This window comes from Suricata suricatta, chromosome 16 (assembly GCF_006229205.1).
Source record: "Suricata suricatta isolate VVHF042 chromosome 16, meerkat_22Aug2017_6uvM2_HiC, whole genome shotgun sequence".
Classification (NCBI taxonomy): Eukaryota; Metazoa; Chordata; class Mammalia; order Carnivora; family Herpestidae; genus Suricata; species Suricata suricatta.
This window is the reverse complement of record NC_043715.1, coordinates 12,852,265-12,868,223: the sequence shown is the minus strand read 5'-3', so window position 1 is coordinate 12,868,223 and position 15,959 is coordinate 12,852,265. Positions and strand designations below refer to the sequence as shown.

Here is a 15,959-nt window from a genome sequence, read left to right as displayed (position 1 = left end):
GAGGTGGTATCTCAGTGTGGTTTTGATTTGTGTTTCCCTGATGATGAGTGATGCTGAGCATCATTTCATGTGCCTGTCCTCTTTGGAGAAGTGTCTATTCAGGTCTTCTGCCCATTTCTTCACTGGATCATTCATTTTTGTGTATGGAGTTTAGTGAGCTCCTTGTATATTTTGGATACTAGCCTAAAGGGTATCTTTTGATGAACATGTTTTAAATTCCAATATGACTTAATTTACCAATTTTTAAATTTATGTTTTGTATTTTCTCTGCTCCACTAAAATTTTTTTTGCATTCTTCAACATCGTGGAGATATTCCTCTTGGTTTTCTTCTGAAAACGTTGTTGTTTTACCTTTAAATTGAGAGTTTTTATGTACTTGGAATGGTGTGTGATAGGGATTAAACTGATATTTTTCATATGGAATACCCACTTAACACAACACTGTTCATTGAAGAGAACTTATCTCTTCCTCAATGCTTGGTAGTGTTAACTTTGTCATAAGTCAAGTGTTGATATATTTAAGGATTTGTTTCTAGGCTTTTAAATCTGGTTTATTTGTTTTAAATATTTTTTATGGTAAACCCTGTGCTAATGTTTTACTATTTTAATTACTATGATAAGTAACAGTATATAATATGTAATAATATAATAAATATTGCTAACTGATAAAGCAAGACCTCCTATCTTGTTCTTCAAATATATCTTGTCTATCCTTGGTCCCTTGGTTTTATGTATAAATTTTGTAATCAGCTTTTTAATTTCCAAAAAGAAATTTCTACCAGTGTTTTTTTTCTATTAGATTGGAATGAATTTCTAGATTAGTTTAGGGAGTATTTGATATCCTTATAATTATTGTCCTTTAATTCATGAACATGATATGTTCCTGTATTTACATTGGTCTTTACTTCCTCTCAATAATGTGATTTTTCTGGATAAAGGTCTTACACATCTTTCATTGGATTTAATTCTATGTGTTTTGTGTTTTGGGATGCTATTTTACATGATATTATTTGTATATTTCATTTCCTAAATGTTAATTGTTAGTATATAGAAATATAATTGATTTTTGTTGACCTCATATTTAGTGAGCTTGATAAATAACTTATTAATACTAATTTCTAATAGTTTATCTATAAGTTATTTTGAATTTTATAAGTAAGCAATTTTTTTTTCACCTGGGGAAAATGACAATTTTGTTTCTTCTTAATGAGCTTCTGTTAAAACAATTTTTAATTTCTGAGATAAATCCAATTTATCATGATGTGTTATCATTTTTATATATTGTGAGTTTCAGTTTGCTGTTTTGTTTCTTTAAAAAGCCTCTCTCATTTATAAGTAAGGTCAGCCTATAGTTTTCCTTTTCCCCACCATCTTTCTTAGTTATATGAAAGTTATCCTCAGAGTATCTAGTTAGGAGACATTAATTTTTTTTCTTTCCTTTAGGAGAGTTTCTATAATATTTGTGTCTTTAAATGTTTGCTAGAATTTGTTATTTGGGCTAGAGTTTTCTCTATGAAAACTTTTTACTTACAGTTTTAATTAATAGTTACAGAACTACTCATATTTTCTATGTTTTTGTGCTAGTTTTGATAAATTGTATTTTCTTAGCATTTGTACTTTTTAATGTACATTTTCCCATTTATTGACATACTATTCACTTGTTATCTCTTTAAATAGTTCTATTTCTGTTGTAATGTCCCATTTTCATTCTTTATATTGGCTTATTGTGCCTTTTGTCTTGTTTTCTTGATTGTGCTCATTAGGTATTTTATCAATTTTATGAGTCTTTTTAAAGACTCAACTTTTGGCTTTGTTGACGCTTAATATGGTTACTTTATATTTCATTAATTTTTGCTGTTGTTTTTGTTATGTTGCTTTTTCATTTGTTTGGATTTTGTTTTTGTTTTTATTTTTGCTATTGCTTTTCTAAATTATTGAGATGGATGCTTACATTTTTACTTACCCACCTATAGTAATGTGCCCCAGGGTGCAACTATAAACTCATAGGGCATCATAGGATATTCTAAAATTTTAAGGAAACATGGCAATACTCAAAACCTGTTGGATACTACACAAGCTAATAGTTTGAGGTAATTCATGATTTCAGCAATAGATTAGACTGTCTTGTTAGGTCTTCAGTGCCTCCAAGATGTTTGTTGATACAGTTTTTATTGTTATTTTAATAGGGGAATTGGTTCAAATAAGTTTTGCGTTGGTTTTCTAATTACCTTATATATTTTTTTAACTGACGACAAAATCTTCTACTCTGTTTTGTATTAAACAAGTTGATCACTGTAACTTTACTACTTATAACAATTATTGTTTATAGTAGTTACCCCCTTCTGAGTGTTTCCTATGTTTTTAGTATTAATATCCATAGGCCTATGTAGTACTTTCATATCTTCTGCAGTCATTTCTACCACTGTGTGACTATATACTGAATTTATTCTTTCAATGCAGTTTTCAGGAATTGACCTGGATCAGGCATTATTCCAGCCCTTTCCATCAGAAATTGTGTTTCAGAACTATACTCCTTGTGAAGTCTATGAAGTTCCATTGGTTTTGAGAAACAATGACAAAGTGAGTATGTTTGCTGAATGTACCCTTCATGGAATATAAAAAGGGATTAAATAAAATGGAATCCTATAAGATCTTAGATGAATTCTTTAATTTGAGAGACCTAAGAAAATAGGTGAAAACATGCCCTTTGACCATAAGCTCAATGAAGATAAGACTGTGTTGGTTGGTGTGTTCATACATGTTCAGGCCCAGGTCAGTGCCCAGCAAATAGTCAGCTCCCAACATGCACAGGAACATTTTGTTGACTAAAATATTGGTTAGATAAATGTAATGAAGTTCTTATGTATGACTGCTTCAGCTGGGTTTTCACTTGAGACCGGGTGATTACCGTCCATGCTTACATACTCTGCATTTAGAGCCATCATGTCCCGAATGGAGGTATAGGCTCTACTCATATGAATTGAGGTTGTTAGGCCAAATTATTTATACTTTACCAATTGTATTTTTAAAACACTTCAAAAAATGGGATTCCTTTTCCCCTTTTCTGTCTCCTCCCTTCTACCTCAGATAGCCTTCAGATTTTGTCCGCAGATAGTTTTGGACAGCTTCTCTCACTGTCTATACCTTGTGGTCATGGTTGCCACTGAGTCTCTTCTCCATCCATATGCCTTTTTTCCCCCAAGAAATAATTAGGCCATACTTCAAAAAAAAGGTATTAAGTTCCTGAAGATTTCCTGGACATCTAACAATAATGGAAGAAAGAATAATGCGGGAGGTCAGCATGAAGCACAGCTAAAGTGTGAAAAGTAGTCAGATGGGGAGGAAGGCATCTGAGAGTTGCTAAACTTCAGATGTAAAGGCAAGGGGTTTAAGAGGGTAGAGACAAAAAAACCTAGCTATAAGAGAAAACAAAAAAAATAAATGAAGACTATGCAAGAATACTTGCAGTTATATTTGGTACAGTAGCTCATTAAAGGAATCAGTGATGCCTTTCAGAGATCAATGGGGTGATTTAGTGACAGCAAAGTCAGACTCTGGAGAAAATGGTATATTTAGTTCTTGGCAGCAGAAGTGTTAGCAAGAGAAGCTCAAGGGACAGAAGTTAAAAGAGTAGTCAGAGAGAAGAAAGAGAATCTGAGGTGCTCAGGATTAGGCCCCTAGACCTCAAGAAGAAATACATACACAGTAGGGCTCTCTCTTTCCATGTAGGGCTGCCAACCAAGTCACTTTGTCACTTCCAGATCTCTTTTTCCCTCTCGCCATGACTTTTTGACTCATGCCCAGGTATTTTAAGGCTATTAAAGACAGAGAGGAGCTAGCCCAAGGGTACTTTGGTCACTCCTCATCCCTAAACAAGACACAGTTCTCAGCGGCTATATATGAACAAGTAAAGGGTATAGGGCATGTGTCATTTTTGTCTGCCAGAGGGCACTCACTTCTCATGAGTAAGCCAACACGTCTTGGTTAGATGCTGCTGCACTGTTGGACCTCATGAAAGGAGGGTCCCCATCCAGGGAAAGTCCAGCTACCAAAAGCAGATAGATTTCTCTAGCCTAGGCGGGCTTGTTCTTGGGTGAGTGACCTTCAGGACGCTTGTACTAGGTGTCCGATAGAAGCCTGCTTCTCTACTTCCTTAGTTCATGGATTTGCAGAGAACTGCTGGGATAGAATTTCTGTGCTATTCACTATTTATTTGCTTCCCTATTGGCATTGAATGCAAACAACAGAGCCTGTTTGTCATTATTTCTCTCTCACACACACAAGGTGAGAGTAAGATATGAACACTCTACAAGCCACAGCACAACTGTACTTGGTATATCATTATTAGTACCCAGACTCTAGAGTCAGACTCATCTGTCTACCAGCTTCAGACTTTGGGTAAGTCACTTCACTTCTCCGGGCCATGAGGATACTAATAGTACCCGGTTCATAGGTTGTTTGGATTATTAAATGAAGTAATGCTTATAAAGTATTCAGCTCAGCACCTGTCACAGAGGGAGTACTAAACCAATATTATTGTTTGTAATTGTTCATAGGGTTGTTGGTGTTTTCCTTTCTAGTTTTTTAATACATAATTATGCTCTTACCAAAAGTATTCCCAGCAAGCTTACATAGTATCATTCTGCACATTGTAAATGACACTGCACATTCCCCTTACCAGCCATGCCTGTTGGGCTCCTGTCAGATTTGCACACATCTCTTCCCTGCCTTCCCACTCGCTAGTCTTAAGATCAGCCTTAAATTTGATCTCTCTGCATTTCTTCTTCACTTGCCCATCTAGATTTCAGTTTTGAGAGGTTGTGGGGTTCTTTTGTTCTCATTTTCTTCCTGAGACTTCTCATTCATACTTAACTATATTCACTTTCTTTTGCCCCCTTCAAGTCTTAAAAAAAAAGTCTTTCCCCTTTCCTTGTCCCTAGAACCTCTAGGTTCTCTTTACATTTGTATTTCCTTTATTGCGTAGACTGTCTTATATAAACAGAGATGCGTACTGTGGGCAAGGAAGTCAAGCAGAACAGAGGAGGACTTGAAGAGGATGAAACTGTCGAAGCCACTCCGACATGGCCTGGGAACCCTGTGCTGCTGGCTGTTTGCTCTTGCGCGCAGTGGTGTTCACTTAGGACAGTCCCCAAGAGGGAAGGCGGAGTGAGGCTGGGACTGTGCGAAGCTGTAGCACTAAGGATGAGTGGCCTGTTCCCCATCTGTAGAATGGGAGGCATAATGAAGCTCTCAGGTTATTGAGGGGATTAAGCAGCTCATCATGTACAGTGCATGGCCCAGAGCAGGAGAGCATTTCTCAAATGATGGGAAATCCAGCTGATCTCACTATGTGGGTAGGGTGGTACCTGATCAAGCAGTTCCACTTCCAAGAGAGTCACATTTAAATGATAAAATTAACAAAGGCTTGTAGTAATGATAAAAGTGAATAATAATTAAAAAAAATTAAAACTCACATGCACTGAATGGGTCATCTCTTCTCACAATTAAGGGGACGGAAGTGAAGCCTTGCCCTAGGTCAAGTGGCTGGTAAATAGTTGACGGAGATTTCCTGGCGGACTACAAAGCCTGTGCTTTTGCTTCGACTTTTCCATAGGCAGAGTGGCCACCATGATGTGTTTTCCTTGCAGATTCCAAGGATGGTGAAAGTTGTTGAAGAAAGTTCACCGTACTTTAAAGTAATCAGCCCCAAAGACATCGGCCACAAAGTAGCTCCAGGAGTGCCATCCATATTCCGAATCGTCTTCACTCCGGAGGAGAACAAGGTAAGAAAGTAGTGGAATACTTGCCACTAGCAGTTTGCAATTCCAACGTTTCTGGACGTGTTGGTCGTGGTGCTGTTAGCAGTATTGGTTGCCGTGTTGGTAGTCGTGTTGCTGATGGTGTTGGTGGTGGCGGCGCTGGTGTTGAGGGTGGTGGTGTTGGTGTCGATGTGTTAGTGGTGGTGATGGTAGTGGTGGTTAGAGCGGTGCTCAGGATGGCAGAGAGGGGGCGATAGTGAGGAAGATGAGGAAGAATAGTCAACCAGAGCTGAGGGCTTACATGAGCTCTCAGCAGCCAGCGTATAAAGAAGGGTAATACTTGTGGGCACTCTGCCAACCCCTTCCCCTACCGCAGCATATTTATATTTGACTCTCAGCCACAGGGTCACCAAAAAGGAGCAGGTGTGGTCCAGATGCAGTAAGCCAAGGGAAAGCATAAAGATTATGGCTTCTTGGAAGTTTGGGATCATAGTTAGTTGCATCCCTCCTCCCTGGATTCTAACTAGTTTAGTAAAGAGACCCAAGATCCAAATATTGATCACACTATCAGTCTCATTAATGGCAAAGAATGTGGCCAGTACCTGAGGCCTGGACGGGTGTCCTCCTCCCTAGTGACTGGTAGATGAGTGGCCCTGAAGGGCTGACACATGGATAGCTCCACCCATGCTTGAGTAGAACAGCTGGAGCTGAAAGCAGGCACCTGCGTGGTCTGCTTAGTCCTGTCTGCACCTGGCCCTCTAGAAAGAGCCTGAGTTCAAAAAGAGGCCTTTTCCCTGCAGCGCCATTCCAGCTGTGGGGAAGCCAGTCCATCCTCAAGCCCTTCTAAGTTATAGAAATTCCAGTTCCTCCTGGAAGGAAGGACCAGTTACAGGGGACTGAGGATGGAGGCTTCCTTCCTAGCCCTTTTCCAGGAGTGCAAAATTGTAGGTTGAGTTCTCTTCTCTATGGGCCAAAGTAGGGACATGTGCGGAGGAGGAAAGGAGTTTTACCAGCATAATTGAAGGAGTCAGGATGAAAAACAAGACTCAAATAAGCATGACAAAATGTCAGGTTACATATAGTGTTAATGGTGTGTGGCTTATCTGTATTGTGCCATTAGGAGTGGAATCAAAAAAGCATGATAGAGACGGAAAGCACTAGTTTTGAATCCCTGCTTCTTCATCACTAATACAAGTCAGCTGCTGTCAATGTCATTACTCGTGTCCCTGCTATGATTGCTGCTGTTCCTACTTTCCTGGACAGCCGGGATACTGTGGTCTGCCAGGCACGTGTCACTGTAGGGAGCGGTTAGAAATTCTCTTACAATAATGCTGCTGTTCTTGTTTTGCACTTTGTGGTATTACTATTTATTTCTTGGGTTGTGCCTGTGGACCTGTAATTTTGCTTGTGATACTTTTGAAATAAATGAAAAGATAAAGAGCTCCCGAAGTATCAATGATGGTGGTAGGGGTTGACATTGCTGTTGTGGTTACATGTTATCCAAGTCCTTTTTTTTCTCTTTCCTGGAATGTCTTTATCTGAATACGGTCTGTGAAGAGAATGGTATCTGGATTGAGTTTGGGTATGAAATTCCTACACTGTCATTTCAGTAGGAAGATGATTAGAAGCCCCTGTGCAGCTTGAAATATGGGAATATAAGGCTTGCTGGCTTTGTGGAGTTGGGTTTCTTGTGCTGGAGAACATATGTCTTCTTTTGGATAAGTGTTGTTCTACCTGTTGGTAGCCTGGCTGAGAAATGGACACATGGAACTTTCTTAGGAGATGGAATGTTCTCTATTGTGATAAGTGTGGGATATGTGGATTAATTCATTTGTTAAAATTATACTTTTAATACTTATGCTTTCTAATATATCTAAACTTTACCTTAAAAACTATAAAATAAAATCATAACAATGGAAGGGGAGGGAGGGGGGTTGGATGGAGGTATAGAGGAAGCCAGAATGGCACTGTTAATATTTGTTGAATCTGGGCTGCAGGTACATGGGATTTGTTATACTCGTTTGTTTTCTTTGTGTATGTTTGAAACTTTCCCTATTCAAAAACTAAAAGCAAAGAGAAAGATTTTATTACTGCCTCTGTTTACAGCCAATATATAATTGAAATGTATCCTAGGTATGTTTGTGTTTATTATGTAAGTATGAAATGCTAACATTTCTATTGAGGGTTATTATTTGCTATATTTTGTGGCTGCTTATCTTACTTCTTGCTTTTTTATTCCCTCCTAACCTTTCACCAACACTGCCTGTCTATGGGGAAACCCCTAATTAAAAAAAATTAAGTTGTGGGTTGTTTCACTGTTTCTTCAGAGGATTTGAAAGTTCTCAAAGTCTACATGCATGTGTGAGGAGACACAGAGAGGACACTGGTTACCTATGAGAAATTTAAGTATTCAGCTTCAGGTACATTAAGATTTTGTGTTGGATCTGGACTCTAAGCTGTAATAAAATTTACAGAGTATGTTTCTCTAGGACAAGTGATTTCTCCTTTTGCTGACTGTCTTGGATGGATGGTGAGAATTTGGGGAAGCCCCTGCTGCTAGTTTTGGTCCCCTTTTCCTGCAGAGATCCCGTTATACTTGCACCATCAGCAGGGCCCCACTCTCAGTTTTTTCCAGTCGTCTGGGCATCTGCATTTGCTCACTGTTGGAAAGCCCCAGGGCCATGCACAGAATGACCAGCTAGGATTACCCATGCTGCCTTTGGTGCTGCTCCAGAATGTGGCAGAGGACTCAGATTTATTTTAAGAAAAATAGAAGTCAATCTTTTCACTGTGTCTCTTTTTCTTCAGTTGGCTAAATTGATAGCCAACGTACATATGTATTTTTCTTCCTTATCCCCTGCTGATCTGAGCACACTCCATTCTCATTTACCCTCCTCACATCTGGAGGGCGAGATATGTAAATTGCAGCATGCCACAGCTGAATAAGCCAGTCCCTTTTCAATTGGATTTTCAGCACCCATATATATTAGCATGTCGAAGATGATAATGTAATTTACATTTTTTCCTGTCATCTTTTAATCTGGCTTCCTGGGGATTTAACTTGTTAAGAATGCCAAGTGCCCAGATAACAGGTGCAGCAGATTCACTTTGGCTTTCCTTATCTCTTCTTGTCACACAGACATTTTAAAAGAATGATTGGATATGTTATTAATCTAATAATCCTAGTGTATGTCAATGTGGTAGAAATAGTCAGTGTTATCATAACACTATAAAATTCTGGAGCCTGGCACTTGTCTTGACCTCTTAAATTTGTATCTTTCCTATTAAAGGGAGAATGAGAAATACTAGGCTTTTTTAGGAAAGCAAAACCGGGTACTTTCTCGGACTTAAGAAAGCATCTGTTTACTATAGAATTGTCATATGGAAGTGACTGTGGTGGTTTGAAGAGTAATTTTATTGCTCAGTTATGTTTTAAGGAAATATATAACTTGTGGTTAAAATAGTTTTCCTGGTTTGTTACTATGAAATTTAAAAATTGTGGTCCAGGAAGACTAGGAAATGTTACCATATTTCATATTATCTAAGTGCACAACGATAATGAACTATATTGCCATCATTTTTAATTAAATTGTAGACACCATAAAATTTTCCACAGTTACCCATTTTTGTTGGCAAACATTATGATAGAGATCTTTGTCTTCTTCCTGCCTGGAATTAGCCTTCCCTAAGCCTGTCTGGGTCACTCCTGTCTCTGAGGTGCCTAGTGCAGTGCCTGACAAATAAGCATGTGGTAAATATTTGTTGAGTAAGGTAAGTAAGTAAAAGTTAATCTTAGGAAAATATAAGAAGGTTTCTTCAACTTGAGAATGGCTTACAGATAACAAAAGCAAAAGAGCTCAAATATCTTTTTGTGCCATGAATTTATTAGATGTTAACTTTTTCTTGTTTCTCTCCATTTAATTTCATATCCTCAGTGAGTCTATGTCACTACTTTTTGGCATTCTGGACATGATAAATATCATTCTGTAATAAGGCTATTGAGGATGTTGGGAATTCTCTTTATGAAGAACTCTTGATAGTTTAGTACCCAAATAAAGATATTAAAAATGAGTAATTTTCTTTCATTCACTCTATGCCAGGCCTACTTCCTATGAGCCAGGATTCACTGGAGGGCAAAACAAGCTTTGGCCTTCATGGAGCTTATGTTCTTCATGAATAATGAGCAAATGTGTAATTGAATGTCAGATATTGGCATGGTAGAGAACAGAGAGTGACGGGCTCCGGTTTCTTTTCAGTAGGAGGATCAGGGAAGCCTCTGTAATGAGGCAACACTGAGCAGAGAACCAAATCGAGCTGTGTGAACACCTGAGGGAAGATATTTGTCAGGGAGAGGGAACAGCAAGTGGGAAGGCCCGTGACTGAAGCATGCTTGACAGCAGGTGCAGAGAAGTGAGGAAGGCACGTAGCTGGAGTGGAGGACCCTGCTGGAAAGTGGTCCGAGACCAGGATGCAGAGGGCAAGGTCATGAAGGGTCATAGAAGCCTTGCAAAGTGGGGTAGGAAGCCTCCGAAAAAGTGTAAGAACCCCTTTGACTATGGAAGCTTGCACCCTGTGTAAAGCAGGACGAACCACTGTCCAGATTTCCAGGTTATCAGCACATGACCAGTCTCACTACATCTGTCCTGCTCCTGCCCAGAGGATTTTGTAGTAAGTCCCACACTTCATGTTATTTCATCCATAAGTACTTCATTATTTGTCTCTGAAGGATAAGAACCTTTTAAAAAGTTAACATAACCACAATACCACTCTCACCCCCCAAAAATGACAGTATCACCAAATATCCAGCCACTATTCATATCTCCTAGTTTAAATATATATATTATATTTATTATATGTATTTTTATATACTTATTTTTATATATTTAAATACCCATTTAAATATATATTATATATATATTCTTTACCTCTTAAATTTGTGTCTTTGCTTTTTTTTAATGGTTTATTGTCAAATTGGTTTCCAAAAAACACCCAGTGCTCTTCCCCACAAGTGCCCTCCTCTATTACACCACCCTCCTTCCCCCCCCACCCCTCCACCTTCAGCCCTCAGTTTGTTTTCAGTATTCAATAGTCTCTCATGATTTGCATCCCTTTCTCTCCCCAACTCTCTTTCCCCCTTCCCCACCCTATGGTCCTCTGTTAGGTTTCTCCTGTTAGACCTATGAATGCAAACATAAGGTATCTGTCCTCTCCACCTGACTTTTTTCGCTTAGCATGATACCTTCAAGGTCCATCCACATTGCTACAAATGGCCAGATTTCATTCTTTCTCATTGCCATGTAATACCCCATTGTATATATATATCACATCTTCTTGATCCACTCATTAGGTGATGGACATTTAGGCTTTTTCCATGATTTGGCTATTACAGAAAGTCTTCTATAAACATTGGGGTACATGTGCCCCTATGGATCAGCACTTCTATATCCTTTGGGTAAATCCTTCACAGTGCTATTGCTGGGTCATAGGAGAGTTCTACTGATAGTTTTTTGAGGAACCTCCATACTGTTTTCCAGAGCGGCTGCACCAGTTTACATTCCCACCAACAGTGTAGGAGGGTGCCCGTCTCTCCACACCCTCGCCAGCATCTATAATCTCTTGATTTGTTATTTTAGCCATTCTGACTGGCGTGAGGTGGTGTCTCAGGGTGGTTTTGATTTGTATTTCCCTGATGATGAGTGATGGTGAGCATCGTTTCATGTGTCTGTTGGCCATCTAGATGTCCTCTTTGGAGAAGTGTCTATTCAGGTCTTCTGTCCATTTCTTCACTGGAATATTCATTTTTCAGGTGTGGGTTTGGTGAGTTCTTTGTAGATTTTGGATACTAGCCCTTTATCTGATATGCCATTTGCAACTATCTTTTCCCATTCCATCATTTGCCTATTGTTTTTCTTGATTGTTTCCTTTGCATTGCAGAAGCCTTTTATCTTGATGAGGTCCCAAGAGTTCATTCAAAAATGAACTCTTGATTCCCTTGCCTTTGGGGTTGTGTTGAGTAGGAAATTGCTGCCACTAAGGTCAAAGACGTTGTTTCCTGCTTTCTCCTCGAGGGTTTTGGTGGTTTCCTGTCTCACATTCAGATCCTCATTCATTATGAGTATATTTTTGTGTGTGGTGTAAGAAAGTGGTCTAGTTTCATTCTGCTGCATGTTGCTGTCCAGTTCTCCCAGCACCATATGTTAAAGAGGCAGTCTTTTTTCCATTGGATACTCTTGTCAAAGAATAATTGACCATACATTTGTGGGTTCAATTCTGGGTTTTCTATTCTATTCCATTGGTCTGTGTGTCTGTGTTTGTGCCAACACCATACTGTCTTGATGATGACAGCTTTGTAGTAGGGGCTAAAATCTGGGATTGTGATGTCTCTGTTTTGGTTTTCTTCTTCAATATTTGGCTATTTGGGGTCTTTGGTGGTTCCATACAAATTTTAGGATAGTTTGTTCTAGCCTTGAGAAGAACACTGCTGCAATTTTGATGGGGATTGCATTGAATGTGTAGATTGCTTTAGGTAATAATGACATTTTCACAATGTTTATTCTTCCAATCCATGACCATGGAATGTTTTTCCATTTCTTGGTGTCTTCTTCAATTTCTTTCATAAGTTTTCTATAGTTTTCATTGTATAGGTCTTTTATATCCTTGGTTAGGTTTATTCTTAGGTATTTTATGGATTTTTGTGCAGTTGTGAATGGGATAAGTTTCTTGATTTCTCTTTCTGTTCATTATTGGTGTATAGAAATGCAACCGATTTCTGTGCATTGATTTTGTACCCTGCAACTTTACTGAATTCATTGATCAGTTCTATAATGCTTCTGGTGGAGTCTGCTGGTTTTCCATGTAGAGTATCATGTCATCTGCAAAAAGTGAAAATTTGACGTCTTCTTTGCCAATTCTGATGCCTTTTATTTCCTTTTGTTGTCTGATTGCTGATGCTAGGACTTCCAGCACTATGTTAAACAGCAGTGGTGAGCGTGGACACCCCTGTCGTGTTCCTGATCTCAGGGGGAAAGCTCTCAGTTTTTCCCCATTGAAGATGATATTAGCTGTGGGCTTTTCATAAACTGCTTTTATAATGTTTAGGTAAGTTCCTTCTATTCTGACTTTTTAAAGGGCTTTTATTAAGAAAGGGTGCTGTATTATATCAAATGCTTTTTCTGCATCTATTGACAAGATCATATGGTTTTTATCTTTTCTTTTGTTAATGTGATGCATCACATTGATGGATTTATGAATATTGAACCACCCCTGTAACCCAGGAATGAATCCCACTTGATCATGATGGATAATTCTTTTTATATGCAGTTGAATTCGATTTGCTAGTATCTTGTTGAGTATTTGCATCTGTATTCATTAAGGATATTGGTCTGTAGTTCTCTTTTTTTGCTGGGTCTTTGTCTGGTTTGGGAATCAAAGTGATGCTGGCTTTGTAGAATGAGTTTGGAAGCTTTCCTTCTATTTCTATTTTTTGGAATAGTTTGAGAAGAATGGGTATGAGCTCTGCTTTAAATGTCTGGTAGAATTCCCCTGGGAAGCCATCTGGCCCTGGGCTCTTATTCATTGGGAGATTTTTGATAACAGATTCAATTTCTTCACTGGTTATCGGTCTGTTCATACTTTCTATCTCTTCTCATTTGAATTTTGATAGTGCATGTATGTTTAGGAATTTGTCCATTTCTTCTAGGTTGTCCAGTTTGTTGGCATATAGTTTTTCATAGTAACCTCTAATGATTGCTTGTATTTCTAAGGGATTGGTTTTAATAGATCCTTTTTCATTCATGATTTTGTCTATCTGGGTGCTCTCTTTTTTCTTTCTAAAGAGCCTGGCTAGAGGTTTATCAATTTTATTTTTTCAAAAAATGAACTCTTGGTTTTATTGATCTGTTCAACTTTTTTTTTTATTCCATATTGTTTGTTTCTGCCCTGGTCTTTATTATTTTCTTCTGCTGACTTTGGGGTGCTCTTGCTGCTCCCCTTCTAGTTTCGTTAGGTGCTCTGTTAGATTTTGAATTTGCGCTTTTTCTAGAATGTTGAAATAGGCCTAGATTGCAATATACTTTCCTCTCAGGATTGCCTTTGCTATGTCCCAGAGAGTTTGGATTGTTGTATTTTCATTTTCATTTGTTTCCAGGTATTTTTAAATTTCTTCTCTAATTGCCTGATTAGCCCAATCATTTTTTAGTAGGGTGGTTTTTAACCTCCACATTTTTGGAGGTTTTCCAGAATTTTTTCAAGTTTCAAAGCATTGTGATCTGAAAGTGTGCATGGTATGATCTCAATTCATTTGTATTTATGGAGGGCTGCTTTATTCCCCAGTATGTGATTTATCTTGGAAAATGTGCCATATGCCCTCGAGAAGAAGGTGAATTTCCTAGCTTCAGGATGCAGAGTTCTACATATATCTATCAATTCATCTGTTCCAATGTGTCGTTCAGGTCCATTGTTTCTTTAGTGATTTTCTTTTCTCGGCCATTCATTACTGTCAGTGGAGTATTAAAATCCCCTGCAATTAGCAAATTATTATCAATAAGATTGTTTCTGTTTGTGATTAATTGTTTTATGTATTTGGGTGCTCCTGAATTCAGTGCATAGATGTTTATAATTGTTAGCTCTTCTTGATGGAGAGACCCTGTAATTATTATATAATGTCCTCCTTAATCTTTTGTTACTGCCTTTACTTTAAAGTCCAGTTTGTCTGATATAAGTATGGCTACTCCGGCTTTCTTTTGGCTTCCAGTCACATGATAGATATTTCTCCATCCCTTTACTTTCAATTTAAAGGTGTCCTAAGGTCTAGAATGAGTCTCTTATAGACAGCAAATAGATAGATTTTGTTTTTTTTTAATCCATTCTGCTACCCTATGTCGTTTGATTGGAGCATTCAGTCCATTTACATTCACTATTATTATTGAAAAAATGTGAGTTTAGATTTATTGTGTTCTCTGTAGAGTTCATGTTTGTAGTGGTGTCTCTGGTACCTTGTATTCCTTGTACATTTCCCTCAGAGTGTCTCTCTCAGGATTTCTTGTAGGGCTGGTTTGGTGGTAATGAATTCTCTCAATTTTTGTTTTTTTTGGGAACACCTTTATCTCTCCTTCTATTTTGAATGACAGGCTTGCTGGATAAAGGATTCTTGGCTGCATATTTTTTCTGTTCATCACATTGAAGTTTTCCTGCCATTCCTTCCTGGCCTGTCAAGTTTCATTAGCTAGGTCTTCAACTATTCTGATAGGTTTCCCTTTGTATGTTAGTGTTCTTTTCTCCCTAGCTGCTTTCAGAATTCTCTCTTTATATTTTGCCAGTTTCACTATGATATGTCATGCCAAAGGTTGATTCAAGTTTCGTCTTAAGGGGATTCTTTGTGCCTCTTGAATCTGAATGTCTATTTCTTTCCCCAGATTCGGGAAATTCTCAGTTATAATTTGATCTAGAACCCCTTAAGGACTTTTTCTCTTTCTTCTTCAGGAACTCCTATGATACGGATATTGTTCCATTTGATCGTATCACTCAGGTCTCGAAGTCTCCTTTCCTGCTCAATTTCTCTCTTTTTCTCAGCTTCCTCTTTTGCTATAACTGTGTCTTCTAATTCACCTATTCTGCTCTCTCTGCCTCTTCAATCCGTGAGGTGGCCACCTCCATTTTATTATGTACCTCATTTATAGCCTTTTTAAACTCATCACAGCTATTTTGAAAGTCCCTAGTCATTTAATCAGTAGCTTCTCTGGTGCTTTTTTCAAGCCCAGTGATTAATTTTATGACAATTGTTCTAAATTCTTGTTCAGTTATGTTGCTTATATCTGTTTTGAGCAGTTCTGTGGCTGTGACTTCTTCCTGGAGTTTCTTTAGGGGAGAGTTCTTTCGTTTTGTCATATTTACTAGTTTTCTGTCTCTTTTCAGTTTTATTTTATTTTAATATTTTATTGTCACATTGGTTTCTATATAACACCCAGTGCTTCTCCCCACAAGTGCCCCCCTCCATGACCATCACCCCCTCTCTCCCTCCCCGTCCCCCTTCAGTCCATGGTTCGTTTTCAGTATTCAGTTGTCTCCCTTGATCTGGGTCCCTCACTCTCCCCCACTCTCTTTCCCCCTTCCTCTCCCCATGGTCCCCTGCCAGTTCTCTCCTGTTAGACCTATGAGTGCAAACATATGGTATCTGTCCTTCTCCGCCTGACTTATTTCACT

The 15,959-nt window shown here is 38.4% G+C and overlaps 1 protein-coding gene across 1 annotated transcript in view; it reads left to right on the top strand.

Moving 5' to 3' along the window:
- The window catches only part of HYDIN (HYDIN axonemal central pair apparatus protein), a 417,349-nt gene that overhangs the window by 97,754 nt on the left and 303,636 nt on the right, over positions 1–15,959 (top strand). Inside the window, exons 5-6 of the mRNA XM_029925166.1 lie at positions 2,461–2,580; positions 5,649–5,783. Of these exons, the coding sequence (XP_029781026.1) occupies positions 2,461–2,580; positions 5,649–5,783 (255 nt within the window). The remainder of the gene's footprint in view (positions 1–2,460; positions 2,581–5,648; positions 5,784–15,959) is intronic.